At 46.2% G+C, this 19,555-nt stretch overlaps 1 protein-coding gene across 1 annotated transcript in view; it reads right to left on the reverse strand.

The window, feature by feature from the left end:
• Positions 1–19,555, reverse strand: part of CPAMD8 (C3 and PZP like alpha-2-macroglobulin domain containing 8) — a gene marked incomplete at its 5' end in the record, with an annotated part of 120,137 nt that overhangs the window by 14,712 nt on the left and 85,870 nt on the right. Inside the window, 6 exons of the mRNA XM_029051144.2 lie at positions 9,215–9,302; positions 12,955–13,178; positions 14,272–14,334; positions 15,892–16,047; positions 17,949–18,085; positions 18,310–18,396. Coding sequence (XP_028906977.2) covers positions 9,215–9,302; positions 12,955–13,178; positions 14,272–14,334; positions 15,892–16,047; positions 17,949–18,085; positions 18,310–18,396 — 755 coding nt within the window. The remainder of the gene's footprint in view (positions 1–9,214; positions 9,303–12,954; positions 13,179–14,271; positions 14,335–15,891; positions 16,048–17,948; positions 18,086–18,309; positions 18,397–19,555) is intronic.

A 19,555-nucleotide genomic window follows, 5' to 3' on the forward strand; every position in this document is an offset into this window, starting at 1 on the left:
GTACGTGTGTGCAGGGCAGTGGGAGGGGAGAGATGCTCGATACAAGCTTAAGACGAAGCTCTCTTCACCCTGTAATGGGGCTCCTGCTTTTGAGTAGCAGGTGAAGGGCAGCAATCAATACAGACTGACCTGAGTCCTCTCTGGGATGAAAACCTTATTCTTGGCCCCAGGCAGCAAATATTCCTATTAAGCTCATCCCAGGAAAATCAAGGGGGCTTCCAGCTGGTGAGGGGTAACGCCCAACCAAACCCACTACCCACCTTTTATACTCTGACTTTCTTCTTGAGGGGGTTGGGGGAGATGTGGGATACATGTCCATTAAACCTGCCATTAATAATAAGCAAGCATGTGTTTTTCAGGTTCCTCACAATCCGGACAGGGCCGGCTGGTTTAATTTGTCCTTATACTTCTGGAGGCCTGCAGGGAGAGGTCGTTCCTCAGCAGTGGTGGCTGCAGACAGCACTTTTACGAGGGGGTCGAACTGGCTGGCGCCACCACGAAATGCTCTGCTCAGCTAAAGTCACATTTTCCTGGTGAAGCTTGATGTACTCCAACCGGGGGTGACCTCCTGACCTTGTCGGCACCCGGTGTTATTAGGAAGATTTGTGGCTGCACAGCTTGTGGGGAGGCGGTGGGCAGCAGAGTTGTCATTAAACACCAAAGTTCCTGAAATGGTTCATAAGCTCCTTCTCCACAAATTGCTCTCCTTGTTAAAGGAGAAAGGGGGGTGCGGGGTGGTAAGGGGAGAGGGAAAGAGGGAGAGAGCCTCAAATAAAGTAAAACACCAGTTGGGGAATAAAATTTCCAGCTCTTACAAGGAAAGAAAATGCAGCCAACAACCAATCCCATGGAGAAAACTGCCAAGAACCAAATGCTTAGTACAGTTCTCTGCACACAGTAATCGCTCAATAAATAAGATCGAATGAATAAATACCCTTTGAGGGGGAAGGCAGGGCATTGTGACTTCCAGGGTCAGGACTGTAGGCACAGCAACCCTCGATAAGCAGGACATCTGAGTCCCTGAACCCCCTCCTGGGGGAGGCCATAATCAAGAATGACAGTTTCAGAGTATGAAGATCAGTTAAAGCCATTTTAAACCAAATCCAATCATCCTCCCCCGAGAATACTATTTCAGAGACACAAACTCTGCCACGATGCCATTTGAAGTCTCTCTAGTCTGTAAGCTAGTTGTGGGTAGGGAACGTGTCTACCAACTCTGTTACATTGTACTCTCCTAAGGGCTTAGTACTGTGCTCTGCACGCGGTAAGCACTCAATCAATATGAACGATAGATCGACTGAGACGCAGAGTCATTAGGAGAGGTCATTTTACTTGCCCTCTCATTCGGTCTGTGTTAGCCTGGCCATAAAAACGTTTTCTCCATTCGCCCCTCTGCACCCTCCTCCATCCATCTCCAGTAAGTCAGCTACAGGTAACCGGGGAGTAAATATTTCTTCCTGCTTTCTCTTGGAGAGAACGCATTCCATCTTAGGACTTCAGGAACTTGAAGGTGAGTTATGACAAGAGGTAAATACAGTGGGAATGACGGAAGGCATCTCCTGAACCAAATTTCTTTGCTGACACAACTTGAGAGAAGAGAAAGTTAAATGTGGAGGTATCTTGGCAGAAGGGACCTGAGAACTCTAACGTGCTGCAGACTTTCAGCTTTTCGGACAAGAGAGAAATTGAGCCGCTACAATAATAATAATAATAATAACGGTATTTGTTAAGTGCTTACTATGTGCCGAGCACTGTTCTAAGCGCTGGGGTAGACACAGGGGAATCAAGTTGTCCCACGTGGGGCTCACAGTCTTAATCCCCATTTTACAGATGAGGTAACTGAGGCACAGAGAAGTTAAGTGACTTGCCCAAAGTCACACAGCTGACAAGTGGCAGAGGCAGGATTAGAACCCATGACCTCTGACTCCCAAGCCTGGGCTCTTTCCACTATGCCATGCTGCTTCTCTTCACAAGCCCCTAATCGGTGGCCGAATCAGGGGAGGGGATTGGAGAAGGATGTGGGCTATCAGGAGAGGTCCAGGGGCAACTATCCTGGAGGGAGTACCCAAAAGGGAGCCCAAGCAATCCTTCCTCTGCCTCTACCCTAATTTGAATTACTGCTCCAGGAAATGCTTCTACCTCCAGTCCAAATCACAGTCCATTCCCTCAGGACTCACAGAAGAGAAAGGATGAGTAGAAGCAGCCTGTAGTTCTAGTCTATCCTTTGGACTCATTCATTCCTTCAATCGTATTTATTGAGCACTTACTCTGTGCAAAACACTCTATTAAGAAGCACTTGGGAGAGTACAATACAACAATAAGCAGACACATTCCCTGCCCACAATGAGCTTACAGTCTAAAGGGGGAGACGGACGTTAATATAAATATATACATAAATTACAGATAGGTACCTAAGTGCTGTGGGGCTGGGAGGGGGGGATGAATAAAGGGACCAAGTCAGAGCAATGCAGAAGGGAGTGGGAGAAGAGGAAAGGAGGGCTTAGTCAGGGAAGGCCTCTTGGAGGAGATGACCTCAAGGAACATGACCTGGAGCAGGTCACCTAGATGGTGAACTGAAGTTACTGCAGAGATCTCTGCGCAGTTACCCCTTCCTGTTCCCCTACAGCAGCAACCAGTGCCCCCGAGCACCAGAGGGCCCAATTCAGGGTCAGGGGAAATCAGTGCTATGGTGATTACGGTGATCTCCGGCAACCCTGCCCTATGAATTTGTTTCTGAGGGCTTTCTGTGAACTCACTCATTCATTCGTATTTATTGGGTGCCTACTGTGTGCAAAGCACTCTACTAAGCGCTTAACAAGTTCGTATCTATAAATTGCATACTATAAATTATTTATTCATAGTAATGTCTGCCTCCCCATATAGACCTCAAGCTCTTTGTGGGTAGGGAATGTGTCTACCAACTCTGTTGTACTGTACTCTCCCAAGCGCTTAGTACAGTGCTCTGCACACAGAAAACACTCAGAAAATACCACTGATGACTTTTAACCGGGGTTGGCCATCCCTTGATTCTTCTTTTTTTAAAAAATTTTCATGTCATTTGTTAAGTGCTTATTACGTGCCAGACACTGCACTAAAAACTGGGGTAGATATGGGCTAATTAGATTAGTCCATAGTCCATGTCCCACATGGGTCTCACAGCCTTAATCTCCATTTTACATGTGAGGTAACTGAGGCCCAGAGAAATTAAGTGACTTGTCGAAGGTCATGCAGCAGACGAGTGGCGGATCTGGGATTAGAACTCAGGTCCTCTGACTTCCAGGACTGTGCTCTCTCCATCATCTTGCCCCCTGCTACCTCACCTCCCTTCTCTCCTTCTACAGCCCACCCCCTACACTCCGCTCTTCTGCCGCTAACCTCCTCACTGTGCCTCGTTCTCGCCTGCTGCACCGTCGACCCCGGCCCACGTCCTACCACTGACCTGGAATGCCCTCCCTCTTCACATCCGCCAAATTAACTCTCTTCCCCCTCTTCAAAGCCCTACTGAGAGCTCACCTCTTCCAGGAGGCCTTCACAGACTGAGCCCTCCCTTTCCCTCTGCCCCTCCTCCCCTCCCCATTGCCTCTACTGTCTCCCTCTGCTCTACCCCCTTCCCCTCCCCATGGCACTTGTGTATATTTGTATATATCATTTATTACTCTATTTTATTAAAGATGTGTATATATCTATGATCCTCTTTATCTATTTTGATCGTATTGATGCCTGACTACTTGCTTTGTTTTGCTGTCTCTCTTCCCCTTTTAGACTGTGAGCCCGTTGTTGGGCAGGGATTGTCTCTATCTGTTGCCGAATTGTACAATTCATTCAATAGTATTTATTGAGTGCTTACTATGTGCAGAGCACTGTACTAAGCGCTTGGAATGTACAAATCGGCAACAGATAGAGACAGTCTCTGCCCTTTGACGGGTTTACATTCTAATCGTGGGAGACAGGCAGACAAGAACAATGGCAATAAATAGAGTCAGGGGGAAGAACATCTTATTAAAACAATGGCAAATAGAATCAGGGTGATGTACATCTCATTAAACAAAATAAATAGGGTGATGAAGATATATACAGTTGAGCAAACGAGTACAGTGCTGAGGGGATGGGACGGGAGAGGGGGAGGAGCAGAGGGAAAGGGGGGAGAAGAGGGTTTAGCTGCAGAGAGGTGAAGGGGTGGGGTAGAGGGAGCAGAGGGAAAAGGGGGGAGCTCAGTCTGGGAAGGCCTCTTGGAGGAGGTGAGTTTTAAGTAGGGATTTGAAGAGGAGAAGAGAATTAGATTGTCGGAGGTGAGGAGGGAGGGCATTCCAGGACCGCGGGAGGACGTGGCCCAGGGGTCGACGGTGGGATAGGCGAGACCGAGGGACGGTGAGGAGGTGGGCGGCAGAGGAGCGGAGCATGCGGGGTGGGCAGTAGAAAGAGAGAAGGGAGGAGAGGGAGGAAGGGGCAAGGTGATGGAGAGCCTCGAAGCCTAGAGTGAGAAGTTTTTGTTTTGAGCAGAGGTTGATAGGCAACCACTGGAGGTTTTTAAGAAGGGGAGTGACATGCCCAGAGCGTTTCTGCAAGAAGATGAGCCGGGCAACGGAGTGAAGAATAGACTGGAGCGGGGCGAAAGAGGAGGAAGGGAGATCAGAGAGAAGGCTGACAAGTAGTCTAGCCGGGATATTACGAGAGCCCGTAGAAGTAAGGTAGCCGTTTGGGTGGAGAGGCAAGGGGGATCTTGGCGATATTATAAAGGTGAGACCGGCAGGTCTTGGTAATGGATCGGATGTGTGGGGTGAACGAGACAGACGAGTCAAAGATGACACCAAGGTTGCAGGCCTGAGAGACGGGAAGGATGGTCGTACCATCCACGGTGATAGAAGCAGTGCGGTTCAGTGGCAAGAGCCTGGGCTTGGGAGTCAGAGGTCAGGGGTTCGAATCCCGGCTCTGCTGTTTGCCAGCTGTGTGACTTTGGGCAAGTCACTTCACTTCTCTGTGCCTCAGTTACCTCATCTGGAAAATGGGGATTAAAAACAGTGAGCCCCACGCGGGACAATCTGATCACCTTGTATCCCCCCAGCGCTTAGAACAGTGCTTTGCACATAGTAAGCGCTTAACAAATACCACATTATTATTATTATTATAAGTCTGGGAGAGGACCGGGCTTGGGAGGGAAGATCCAAACGCTTACTACAGTGCTCTGCACACAGTAAGTGCGCAATAAATACGATTGAATGAATGAATAAAAGATGCAATCTGGACATCACACCCTGCCATTACCCTCCTCCTCAATCAATCAGTGGTGCTTTTTGAGTGCTTACTGTGTGCAGAGCACTGTACTCAGCACCCTCCTTGACCCCCCATTCCCCTCAGGGGACCTTCCTACTCCACGGTTGCAATAATAGCGGAGGGAAAGCCTATGCCTAAAATGTACTAATTGAAAGTTAACAAATGATAACAGTAACTGGTGAGCAGGTCAGAGGACCCTGATAGATCAGTCAATCAACGGGGATAGCCCAGTTGCTTGCAAGACCAATAAACTGGATCCACAAGAGGGAAGAATAATGTGGTCTAGAACTATTTAAAAAGTGCTTAAATCAATAGAAAAAGAAAGGAAGCTACAAAACCCCAGAAACTCCCGAAGCTGAAATGTATTTAGGAGCTGAAAGCTGCCCAATGACTGTTTCTGGCAAAAGCAAAAAGAATCCAATGATTCAATGCCTTAAGTGCTTTGATTTTGAAGGTTCTCATAGGAAAATTCAATTCCTGCATCTAATGGGAATGTCTCCCGCTGAACTACAGTAGGAAGTGGTGTTTTAGGCCGTGCCAGGTTTAACAGCACATCAGTACACTGCTCTCCTGAAGCTGAAGGCTGCTAAATCGACTCTAACTACTTCAGATGTGAGAGCTGAAGGAAACAAAGAGGTAGGGAAAAGCTGAACACCCTAATATTTCAGCCATTTGGTCTTGTCCTTCTCCTACCCTCCAGGTTTTCCTCCATTCCCTTCTTGTCCTTCGAGGGACCTTTCCTAAACTCCTTTTCACACTTACCTCCCAGCACCATCTCTGATCAACTTATTCTGGGTGTTTACTACCCTTTTCAGAGAATAGTTCCTCATTAGTCAATTTTTAGTCTCCATAAGCAGATCTAAAACCAGTTAAAAAAAAAGTAAGTATGCCCCCCGCCCCTGGAAATGATTTACTTGGCAGAGTCTGCTATATGGTATAGTTACTCTAGACATACATGGTTATCATGCATATGGATTCTGCTGCATCCAAACTGCTACCATGCTGATCCGAGCACTTCTCACTTCCTGGCTTGACTACTGCATCAGCTTCCTTACTGACCTCCCTGCCCTCCTGATTCTCGCCTCTCCAGTCCATACTTCACCCTGTGCCCAGATCATTTTTATGAAAAACCGTATAGTTCCTATCTCCCCACTCCTCAAAAGCCTGCAATGGCTGTCCATTCACCACCACAAACTCCCTAACATCAGCTTTAAGGCACTCAGTCGGCTCTCCTCCTCCTACCTTATCCTGCATATCTACTACAACCCAATCCACATGATCCACTTCTCTAATGCCAACCTACTCTCTATGCCTCAATCTCATTTATACCACCACCGACCCCTTGCCCATGTCCTCCCTCAGGCCCTGAACTCCCTCCCCCTTCATATCTGACAGACCACCATTCTCCCCACCTCCAAAACCCTCCTAAAAATCACCTCTCTTCCAAGGGGCCGTCTCCGACTCATTTTCCCTATCTGCCTCTCTCTTCGCTTTGTTTATGCTCTTGGCTGTGTACCCCTTAAGCCTTCTGATACTCAGCCCAGCCCCACTGCACTTATGTACACATCCTTATACTCTCCTATTTCCTCTGTCTCAAATTTATTTTAATGTCTGTCATCCCCTGTAGACTGTAAGCTTCTTGTGGGCAGGGAAAATGTCAGCCAACTCTATTGTACTGTATTTTCCCAAGGGCTTAGTACAGAGCTCTGCACACAGTAACTTCTCAATAAGTACCATTGATTGAATGATAAGACACTTCACAGTTTGGGAAACCTTTGCTCATTGACCCTTGACTCTCCTGGTGCTTTTAATTTAAGCAGCAAAAATAGCACCAAATGCTGCAAACAGCAAGTATGACAACACAATCAGGAGTGGCCCTTTTGTGCACAATGTGGCCAGAAAGGAGGGTCCCACATTGACCTTTTCAGTCAGGAACAAAGTTTCATCATTGGGGTGGGGGGGTTCTCTGAAAGTGAAGGATGACATTTTTTAATTTTAACTCATCTCTGGGACATCATTTTCTCCCTCTGGGACATTATCTTACTGTTGACCAGAGCCCAGACAGAAGTTGGAAAAGTTTCTATTATTCTATTTTGTTATTTACCCAGAATTTTAATAATGTTGTCTATCTCCTTTTTACATACCCTCTACCAACTATATCTATATGGCTTGATTAGGCACAGGGATATAGGGAGTGGCTAAACAAGTTCAGGCAAGACACCAGAGCAAGGCTCCAGGTCAGTGATCTTGGAAGCAAGTAATATGCAGAAGCAGCGTGGTCTAGTGGATAGAGCACGGGCTGCAGAGTCAGATGGACTTCCTGAGTTCTAATCCTGGCTCTGCCACTTTTCTGCTATGTGACTCCGGGCAAGTCACTTCACTTCTCTGTGTCTCAGTTCCATCAACTGAAAAATGGGGATTAAGACTGTGAGCCCCATATGAGACATGGATTGGGTCCAACCTGATTAGTTTGTATCTACCCAGTGCTTAGGACAGTGCCTGGCACCTAGTAAGCACTTAAATACCATAAAAATGGTGGGATGAGGGAAGGGCAGAGAGAGTAGAGCATATATATATGTGTGTGTGTGTGTGTGTATATGTATATATGTCGATCGCTTCTGACACCCCTGGAAGCCTGGGAGATTTGGAAGCAATGTTGAACACATTCTCTGGGCTGGGGAGCCCATCTGTAATCTCTTGGGGGGACTGAACCCCAAAGAATACACAGGATGAATCCCCTGCTCTGCTATTGGTTGTTCCACCCCTAAATCACATGTGGCAGAAATGGAAGCTACCCTAGAGACATTTTGTGGACCTAAAGTGATTAGAATGCTTCCTTGAAGAAAGTGTCTCAAAGTCAGACAAATTCTCAATCTGTATTTCCCTTCATGAGGACAGCAGGATGACAACCTTCTCTCTGTAAATACTCTAGTATGACATTCGGTAAGCTCATTATGGACAGGGAATGGGTCTGCTGATCCTGTTATATTGTACTCTCCCAAGCACTTAGAACAGCACTCTGCACACAGTAAGCACTCAATAAGTATCATTGATTGATTGATTGGGTAAATTATCCTTTTAATGTCAAAAACCCAGCAGTCCCTGAAAACCACCCACTTGTATAAAGTCTCTGTTTCCTTCTGCAGCTGGCAATCATCCCAGCAAAGGGACTCTTCAGAGAGATGGCTACAAGGACCTCTAAAGAGAATCTTATATAAACATTAAATTCCTTTTCATAGTACTGGGAATCCCCGATTAATTCGCATTGTTTCTCCAGAATGCAATTTTGTTGCTCGCCACAAAATACCATCCCTCTGTCATTGTAGATGCACAATCACTGCAAACTGGAGTTATAGTATTAGGTCTTTTCTATGTAACAATAAAGTAGAAAGTAAATCTGAAGACTACAGTACAAAAATCCTTGGAGAATTCTATGGATTTACCAGGATGACAATCCTCTCTGTCCACCTCGGTTTGGCTGGTAAGAAGCATGATGTTCTCCCAGAAAGCAAGCAAGCAAAAGAAGGCAAAAAAAAAAATAAATTCCAAGACACGGTGCCTCCATCCAAATCAAATACAGATGTTGGAGATAATACAGACCACTAAAAAGCCATAAACAGCTCCTGTTAGAGCCCATTTGCACTACAGGATTTCCAAATGTATATCTTTTAATTACCTTAAGCTGTGCACAGCAACACATTTATTTGGCTTTTTTAACTATATCAGTTAATCTTATTTAGAACATCTGCCTATCAATGTCTTTGGACAAAGTGAGGTTTTTAAAATATTCATAATTACAAGGGGTCAGTGAATTTCCCACCATGGCATTTACCTTCGGGCAACCAAGAGCTTGATAAGCTAGCCCCCGAGTGTAAGGAAATGAGGTACTGGCCGACGAGTGCCAACTCTGGGGTGGATTTGTTCTGGCCTCTCCATCTCTTACCTGTTCGAGGCTTTCAATATCAGCTCGGAACCCTGAAAATAGAGGGACCTCCAAGACAGCCATGTTTGAGGATCCAGAGTGAAGCCACCTTCCCAGAAGACAGTAAAAAGAAATAAATTCAGGACCTAATTCAACAAAACATTCATCAGACAGCTGGCGATCGAGTAGTTGGAGAAAGGGAGCCAGCTTCCTAAGGATAACTACGCTCATACTAGAGCTAGCGGTGACCCAAACGAGAGGCCAACAGTTCCCCAGGTGAAAGAATTGCTGAAAGCACTAGTCCTTTTAGTTTTATAAATGTTCCTCTCTGCTTTCATGAGCCAAAAATCCAGCACAGGATACAGATGGGGAAGTAATACCCTCTGTTGTGAACCCGCAAGGGTTTGAGACTCAGAACAGGGAAATCTACATGTTTTCAATTGGTTTGATAAGAGGGAAACTTTTTAGGAAATTTGGAACCTTTCACGAGGCTGAAAAGAGGCATCTCAGAATCAGCAGGATTTGTGATCAGACCAACCGGGAAAAATGAATAATCAGTTGTAAAGCTGGCGATTGTGTGTTTGTGTCGGGAGGGGGATGGGCGGGGGGCTGAGGGGAACGGGATTGTAAACTCAGATAATTTGGACAAGAAGAACCTGGGAACACTGGGAATGTTTAGCACACTTTCTACTGCAGTAGCAGAAATTTCTCATTTTGAAGAGTTTCTCCTGAGTTTCCCATCCAGTTCCTAGGAAGCATTATCAACTTCTCACTGCAAAGCTCAAGGCTACTCCTGATGGCCAAAGCCCCAAATTGCATTTGCATACACCCAAGTTGGCCTGGAGTTTGCAGTCCAATAAAGAAACTCAAAGCATGCATTTAATGACTTGCTTTAAGTAACATTTTAAAAGGACTCTAAAGTCAACTAGATGAGAAGAGTAGCGTAATGGAACAGCTCGGAAAATTCAAGGTAAATCCATTCTCTGCACGGGCTGTCAACAAACTATGAATGTTAATGATGCCTCATACCAGAACAGAAGAAATTCTTCAGAGGAAGAATTCAGTTCACTGTAACCATTCAACCTTGCACGCTCTATTCAAACTGATCCCAATGATGCCAATTCATGAAAACGCTCTCTGCTATGTGGGAACTTGATGCTATTTAGTACCGGGGAGAAACCATCAATCTCTATTCCCAAATGGGTGATAAAGATTTAAAATAGCACCATAATGGCATTTATTGAGTGTCCCCTGGGTGCAATACACGGTCACCATCGGCAGGATGTACCCTGCAAAACCTCTTTCTCCAGTATCCCCTGGTCAGCTGCATCTTTGAATCTTCGGATTGATTTTTTTTTTTTTTTTGGAGGAGCCAGCATGCGTAATATGTTGAAGAAGCTCAAGCTTTGGCAGGTAAAAGAGCAAAGGCTCACTTTGGAAACCTCCTAGAAGGGCACTCTCAAAGGATACAACAGGGCAAAGCCTACAGTTCCAACCTGGCACTGGTACATGTGATAATTCTGCCCTTTGGAAGTCTTACTGAAGTTGCTGGCTGCCTCCAGGACCCCATTTATCTGCAAAAACTCAGCACTGGAGAATTTACAGAGAGTTTATTCAGTTTCCTATCCCCAACATGTCATTCAGCTCACACCTCAGACGCAATATAGACATTCTCCCAGAACGTCTGGACCCGAACACCAGATTTGTACAGATTAGCAGCTCCCCGCCCAAGCAGCCCCACCTCTGAACACCTCCCTGGGGGCCCCTCAAGTCATCAGTGCTTATACACCAGGCTCTGCTACACGGGATCCATTTCCTTTATCTGTATGAGATACTCAAGGGGTTAATCAGAGATGAATACATTTTGATGAGGAGAAAAAAAATACACAGGCTCAATTAAAGAAAATATAGCATTTGCTATCCCTTCCTCCCCCCTTTTCTCGCAAGCAATGAATCTGCTTGGATTGGGCTTCCTCTCAAATTTCTGTCTTCACTCTGGCAATTCCCATGGCAGAAGTTCTGGAAATAACTGTGGAAAGGCCGTGTTGTTGCAAGACAGCCGCCTTGGTTACAGACATCTTCAAGGAACAGATTGACAACCCTGAAACTCTGGCTTCATCACTGTAAAGGTCATGAAGGGAAAATGCTTCACCAATCACAGTTCGGTTTTTCTGCTCTCCCATCTCCCTGTTGGTTTTTATTGGGGTAGATTCACTCATTAAATCATATAGCCAAGACCTCCACTGCAGATTTAAGGGATCTGAAGGGCAGAGCCGTTGCACAGGACCTTAATCTGAAGGGGCCTAGTGGAGACAACAACCATCACCAAAAAAAACAAAAACCCCAACAACCAAACAAACCAAATATACCTGAATTCCAATTCTAGGCTTATGGCCAGAGAGAAAGGTTGATCTAACTGCAAGACTGAGTTGGGGATTGTAGTTGCATTTTTCATGACATCTCCCCTGCCCCACACTAAACCTGCTTAATCTTTGCATCTCACCATCCGCTACCTAATGGAACAGGGTCTGAGAAATATATTTTTAGAGAAAACGGGGGAGATTTCCTGATTTTCACTTGGAGGCTTTACATCGAGGAGCAGGGTGGCATAGTGGACAGAGCATGGGCCTGGGGGTCAGAAAGACCTGGGTTCTAATCCCGGATCTGCCACTTGTCTGTTGTGTGACCTTGGGCAAGTCACTTCATTGGGCCTCAATTACCTCATCTGTAAAATGGGAATTAAGACTGTCAGTCCCATTTGAGACGGTCTGTCTCCAACCCGATTTGCTTATATCCACCCCAATGCTTAGTACAGTGCCTGGCACAAAGAAAGCGCTTAACAAATGCCACAATTATTATTATTATGTCACTCCATTGGTTCCACTCAAGCTTTTGCAACCCACACTGCCCACTGAACTTTCCTGGAACAAATCCGGGAACAATTTGTATAACACTCTTTGATAAAGGTAAAGGTGGGAGGAATGGGAAGGGTTAAAGGGAAGGTTAACATCATAATTACGGAACAGCTGGCTTTATTTTATGCTTCTTTAAAAGAAAGGAAGTGATAAGCAACCTCCTATGGGAAACCATGCAACCCAATATCCCTGGAAATGCCACTGTTACCATAGTAACTACTAGATCCAGCAATCAGATTCCAAACTGCAACCGGCACCTTTTGCTAAGGTTTTTGTACCCAAAACTTATCAGACTATCCTAAAGCAATTCAAACAAACACCGAGGATCAACTCAATATTATTTATAAAACCGAGTTCAGGTTTACGGCCAAATTAACTAAATTAGGTTTTCACTGCCGCACTCATTATAAAATGGGATGGCACATTTTTTGCACGGGGATGCACTGATCTTACTCAGTTCCTGCCATTCTTGACAAGCACCACCTATGTGCCATTTAATGATCGTGCACTCGGCTTTCGGGCTCAAAGATGACCTACTCTTCCATTGGCTAGAAATGTTCGTTTACAAATTCTTCCTGTGAACGTTCTCCACAAACAAGTACTTTCCGCTATACCAGAAAGTAAGGGAAGTCATATACCCTCAGCCGACGCCACGTGGGCAATGGCCATGCCCAGTCCACTGATTAAAGAAGGACCTTTGGCAGAGAAGGAGCCATCCTTGCCAGTAGGCTTAGTACGGTTGAAAGTGTGAGAGACCTTAGCACCAGGATGTCAAAGGTACCCATTTGTTTGGACTTTTGACTGGATGCTTGATGTTCCTGGTTTCCCCACCCAGAGCCATCTTACCTCGTGCATATCTCCAGCCTGACTTTGTATTCCTGGTGATCCTGATCCGAGGCTGGGTCGTCATCATCCACGAGAGGCCGATCCCGGTGGGGGGTCTCAGAGCGTTTCTTCTCTGGAGGGGCTGGTCTTAGAGGGTGCCTCTCGGTTTTAGGCTCCTTGAGGTTCACAAGGAGTTGGAAAGCTGGCTTGGTACCTGGGTCCGGCACATTATAGGTCACGTCGATCTGTGGCGGAGAGAGGGTAGCAGTTTGAGTGAAGTAGGGTTCCCATCCACAGGTTTAGATGGGCTCAGGTCATCTCCTTCATGTGGGCTACCAGAGTCAAGATTATGGGAGGCCTGATTGATTTTTCAGCAAAGCAGCAGAGCCAGGATTTGAACTTAGGTCCTTCTGACTCCCAGGCTCAGGGCTCTATCCACTAGGCCATGCTCTTCTCTGTACTTGTTTCCTTCATTTTTGAGGTGCGTATCGAATCAAGAAATGAACTCTCTCCTGTATACAAGCTCTAGATAAATAATAATAATGTTAGTATTTGTTAAGCACTTACTATGTGCCGAGCACTGTTCTAAGCGCTGGGGTAGATACAAGGGAATGAGGTTGTCCCACGTCGGGCTCACAGTCTTCATCCCCATTTTACAGATGAGGCAACTGAGGCCCAGAGAAGTTAAGTGACTTGCCCAAGGTCACCCAGCTGACAAGTGGTGGAGCCGGGATTAGAACCCACGACCTCTGACTCCCAAGCCCGGGCTCTTTCCACCGAGCCACGCTGCTTCTCTATAAAGGTGATTATATAGTCGCTTTCATTCATTCATTCAGTGATACTTATTGAGCAATTACTGTGTGCAGAGCACTGAACTAAGCACTTGGGAAAGTACAATACAACAATAAACAGTTAGATTCCCTACCCACAACAAACTTACAGTCTATATGGGGGGAGACAGACATCAATACAGATAAATAAAATTACAGATATGTACATAAGTGCTGTGGGGGCTGGGAAGGGGGAAGAGAAAAGGGAGCAAGTCAGGGTGACGCAGATGGGAGTGGGAGATGAGGAAAAGTGGGGTTTAATCTGGGAAGGCCTGTTGGAAGAGATGTGCTTTCAATAAGGCTTTGAAGTGCAGGGAGCGTAATTTCAAACAAGACTTCTGAAGCCTCTTGGCTGACCAATCCACATTTTCCCTCCATACTCCTGTTCTGTTTTGTGGCCTAGTCGAATATGCGTCAGATGTTCTCAAGTGAAATTTGCTCCTTAGTTCTACATTAAAGACAGGGCAATGTCAGCTTTTTTCCCCCCTCACCTCTGCAAGGTTCTTACCTGCATCAGGCAACAGCCTTCTCCCTTTGCACTGACGAACAGTCCAGTGGGAATACTGGGAATCTGTAGAGAGAGTAGGAGATGAGATCTGAGCACTTTCAACTTAGGTATGGAAAACATTTGATATTCTTAAGCTCAGGGTCTGTTGAGCTCCAGGTGTGTCTTAGACCAAAATACTATATTCGGTTCTTCCAGAACATGTGTTTTCACTACGCACTTTGGATAGAACGTGACATGAGAATTGGGGAAGTTTCTTCCGCGGCGTGTATCTGTCTGGCCATACAACAGGGTGACACGGTGTCGGAAGAGACGGCTGTTCATATGCGGGTGCTGTTGGACACAGGGTGAGTACTACAACGTGACTTTGCCTTAACATAGGATTCTGAAAGAACACAACCCCCACATTACAGAATTAAGTGTGCTTCTAAAGAAGAGGAAGAAGTGTTTGCAGGTTGATGCTCAATCACTGCACTTAACACGTCGAACAATGTTCCAATTTTCCCAATCAAAAATTTCAAACAAAGCTTGTGATGAAAGCCACAACTTAACTAATGGGATCTTAAATGTAAAAATAATTGTAAGAACCCTTTCTAGGAAGAGAACAGCCCGCGAGGTACTCTAAGGCAGGGATTGGGAATCTCTGGTTTGTGAGATTTATATAGCTCTTTCTGGAATCAAAACTGGACTTGGCATTAGGAGGGTGATTCTATTAGCTTAGCTTCCAAAGCAAAAAGCTATGCAGGAAGTAGTTGGGGTCCTCAGTCCCTTTGAGATGGAAAGGGGCTGAGGGGGAACCAAAACAGTGGCTCCATGCCTCACCAGTCAACAGCTGCTCTCATCTCCCTACTTTCTCATCCCCCTCGGACACCACCCTCAAGCAGCAAACAGAAGTGGCACCGAAACAGGTCAGCCAAGCCAGGCAGGGAAGGAGACGGTTCAATACCCAAACACTTAGGGGCAAAGAGCAGCTCTGGTGCCAGACACTGGGAACCCTGGGCCACCACCGATAAGTCACAGATAGGCTAAGTGCCGGGTGTCAAGGCAGGGAGCAAGTTCAGCCACTATACTGAAGTTGCAAATAATTGTCACAGGCCCACAAGCACCTCAGGTCTGAAAGCAGCCAAGTATATGGCCATGGTGGAAGAGGAAAACAACCAGCAGCAAGTTCAATTCTCTCTCACCCCTGCCCTAACCTCCACCTTTTTAGTAGAGTAAAACAAATGCTATCTCTCTGGGGGCACTGGGGTGGGGGCTACCTGTTGCTGACTCCCCTCACCCAATCCTTCTTCCCCCGCTTCCCTTCCCCTCCCCCTAGCCCCCATGACATCACACATCATTGGTGGTGGTGGTGATGGGGGCGGGGGAGATAAATTAGATGGCTCTTTGCATACCAACTGCTCCAAGATTTCAATTTATTAGATTTTTCTCCAAAAAAAGAGTCACCAACTCCCACCCTAAGGCTTCACTCATTTCCCAGTATGACCTTTTCTAGGCAGCATTGTGTCTCCGAATCAGAATCCAGGTCTAAGCTGGATCTCAAAGCACTTTCCTCTGGGAATTCGCAACCTCGAGCCAAGAATGTGATGTTTACTCACACCTGTGAAAAGACAACCGACTTACCACTGCTGTCTGGAGGACTTTCTTGTTCGACTTGTTCAGATCAAAGGTCTCCTGATAATCTAAGTTAGTCGAAGCCAAAGAGATGGTGAGGTTGACTCCTCCGACATAGGATAAGATGGCATACTCGGCCAGAGCCTGAAGTGCAACACATGTGTCCTGTGGCATAAAGGAGACCGTGAGTCTGATGAAATTTGGGGAGACAACATGGTCTATGGAAAAGCATGGGATGGGGGAGTCAGGAGATCTGGGTTCTAGTTCTAGTTCTGCCTCTGGCTTGCTTTGGGACTTTGGGCAAGTGTCTAACGTAGCAAAGGTATTTATTAAGTGTCCCCTGGGTGCAATGCACTGTTCTAAATGCTTTGAAGAGAACAGAAGCATGAGAAATGTTCCCTGCCTTCAAAGAACTTGTGCTTTTAATGGGGAAGATAGATGAAAAAAGTTGGATAGTCAGAATAAACTTACTGCATAATCGATTATTATAAATGAACAATTGACTAAACAGTCAATTTATTCTGATAACCCTATTTTCAAGTCATTTTATATATACACACACACATAATTTACCTAAATGTTGGGGGTACAAAAATGAATATGTAAGTGCTAGAGATGACTGATGGGTTGATGTTTCTTGGGGTGTTGAGACATAATCAGGGATGGCTCGTTGGAGGAGTTGGGATATTATGAGGGCTTTTCAAGGGGGAAAAGCTGTTGAATTATGGAGGGGAGGGAGTTCCAGGCTGGTGGGACAGCATGAGCAAGGGGACAGAGGTGGGACAGTTGAGAGCAAGCTACGGTCAGAAGGTTTGCTTAGGAGGAACGAAGGGAGTGAGCTGGAGAGTAGTAGGGGAAGAGGGCTGTTATGTAAGATGGGGAGAGATGGTGGAGAGTCTTGATGTGTGGAGTTTTTGCTTGATGGAGAGGGAACAGAGGAGCCATTGGAGGGTTGTGAGGAGAAATGAGAGATGAGCAATGCTTCAGATTGGAGCGGGAGATGCTAGAGACAGGGAGACCAGTCAGATGGCTGATACAATAGTCTAGCCATGATATGATAAGAGCTTGGGCAAAGGGGTAGCAGTCCGGGTGAAGAGGAACGGGTTAATGTGGGAAATGTTGCACAGGAAGACGTGGCAGAATTTCAGAGAGAAGCAGGTGAGGAGTCAAAGATGACACCAAGTTGGGTATCTACTGTGCCTCAGTTTCCTCATCTGTAAAATGGGGATCAGATAGCTGCTCTCTCTGCCTCTTAGGTTGTGAGCTATCTGGTTACCTGGCAGCAATCCCAGAACTGAGCACAGTGCTTGGCACATAGTACGTACATACTAAATACCACAATTAACTTCCATTGCTGAACTTCCAGCTGCTTCTACACTTGTCTGCTTCTTTGGTCAGTGACTAACATGAGGGCAAGCTCTGTATTTAATTCATCTTTCTCTGTTTAGTCCCCAAAACACTTAGTATACAATGCTCTGCCCAAAATAGGTATTCGATAAATCATTTGATGCTAAACTGAGAGTTTAACAGTGCCATAAACCAACATTAAGTGGTATAACTGGGATTATGATTATGATTGAGAAGTAGCATGGCCAAGCAGATAGAGCACAGGCCTGGGAGTCAGAAGGACCTGTGTTTTAATCTGGGCTCTGCAGCTTGTCTGCTACGTTACCTAGGGCAAGTCATCTAACTTCTCCGTGCCTCAGTAACTTCACCTGTAAAATGGGGATGAAGACCAGCAGCCCCATGTGGGACAGGGACTGTGTCCCACCTGATTAACTTGTATCCACCCCAGTGCTTACTACGGAGCCTGGCGCATTGTAAGCGCTTAACAAACACCATAACGAGGAATGACGACTATGATCCTTGTAGCAAACTCCTTACTAATTTCGGGAACTAATGGAACCCCCTAGAACGCCCCCTTTATGACTGGTCCTCAGAAATAGCCCTCTCCTTTCAAAGGGTAGGGACGGCTGCAGCTTCTTGGGCTTTTCCCTAAGGGCGGCTTCGCTCCAGCACCTTTGCTGTCTAGGGAACTGGACTGACACACCTAAACACGGGCTCACCTGTGTGGATGAAAACCCCCCAAGGGCATTTCTCTGCTGTGACAACCATTTGACTACAGGAAGGGCAGATGCCACATCGCCCAGGAGCGTGTACGTCAGCAAGGCATAAGCCGTCATTTCCACTTCTGCTGAGACAACTGAAAGACAAGCAGTCACCGACTAGGGGAGGGAATTCATTTCAAATCATCTGCTTCCCTGGACACGGTGGACCCACACATTTGTGCACTGAGGCGTCCGGAGATGAGGGGAGGTTAGGACCGCAAACCGACAGCGTAATGGGAAAATACGGCTGTCCGTCGCTTCAGATTCCTTCCCCGCTCTTGAGATTGAGTCACAGGAGATACTTGTAAATAGGGAGTACCTGACTGAGAGAGGCCGTCGTTAAAGCCCATGAAAGTGTCCTCGTCAGTGGTCAGGGATCCTGTCAAACTCCAGTGCGTGAATCCATCTGGAAATAGAGACCGTTCATGATCGGGGAGGGCTGGGGCACGTGTGGGGGTGAGGCAACGGAAGCTCGTTGCGGGCAGGGAATGCATCTGTTTATTCTTGTATTGTACTCTCCCAAGCGCTTAGTACAGTGCTCTGCACACAATCAGTGCTCAATAAATATGATTGAATGAATGAACGAATGAATGTTGTCATGAAGTCTGCTTGCAGTTTTCAAAGATCGAAGGTCCGGACAGAGGGATGGTTGGTGGAGGGCTGGACCGGACACACAAACTCATAAGACAAGCATGATGGTTGTCCACATTTGCCAACTGCATGACCGTGGGAAAGATAAATAAAATAAGTTAAGGGGTAACTGTAAACTATTTTTTAAAACATGTAACAGTCGAGTTGTCCGGTTCAAAGGTGATACTGGATGGGAGATGGTATACTTGTTTACGAGGGCCCTTCAGAGAAAATCTCTTGCACCCTGGCATACAGTGCCCATTAAGAGACAGTAGTTCACCTTTCCTGAGCCTGCGCCTTTCGGGCTGTGCGCTGCTCAGGTACTGTGCTTGGCACATAGTAAGCACTTAAATACCATCGTTAAAAGCAGGGCATGTGGTTGAATTGTTTTGGCAGTCGTGGTGAGGGTTTAAACAAGTGGCAGAAGGTCATGGGTTCTAATCCTTGCTCTGCCACTTGCTTGCTGTGTGACCTTGGGCAAGTCACTTCACTTCTCTGTGCTTCAGTGACCTCATCTGAAAAATGGGGATTGAGGCTTTGAGCCCCACGTGAGACAGGGACTGTGTCCAACCCGATTTGCTTGTATCCACCCCATCACTTAGTAGAGTGCCTGGCACATACTAAGCACTTAACAAATACCGTTATTATAATTATTACTATTATTCTAATTTAAACTGGGCCATCCACATATTTCCTGCTTGGCCCACCTCTGCTCACACTGCGAGGTGCCTGGTAGGGCAAAGAGGGTATCTCTGAGCCCTCTACAATCAAGCAATCAATCAATCGTATTTATTGAGTGCTTACTGGGTACAGAGCAACTTACTAAGCGCTTGGGAGAGCACTATATAACAGATGCATTCTCTCGCTCTTTTCATATGCAATCATTCAGTGAAGAAGGAATTGTTTTGAAACATACCTCCGCAGTCTTAATCCTA

Source organism: Ornithorhynchus anatinus, chromosome X1 (genome assembly GCF_004115215.2).
Source record: "Ornithorhynchus anatinus isolate Pmale09 chromosome X1, mOrnAna1.pri.v4, whole genome shotgun sequence".
Taxonomy (NCBI): Eukaryota; Metazoa; Chordata; class Mammalia; order Monotremata; family Ornithorhynchidae; genus Ornithorhynchus; species Ornithorhynchus anatinus.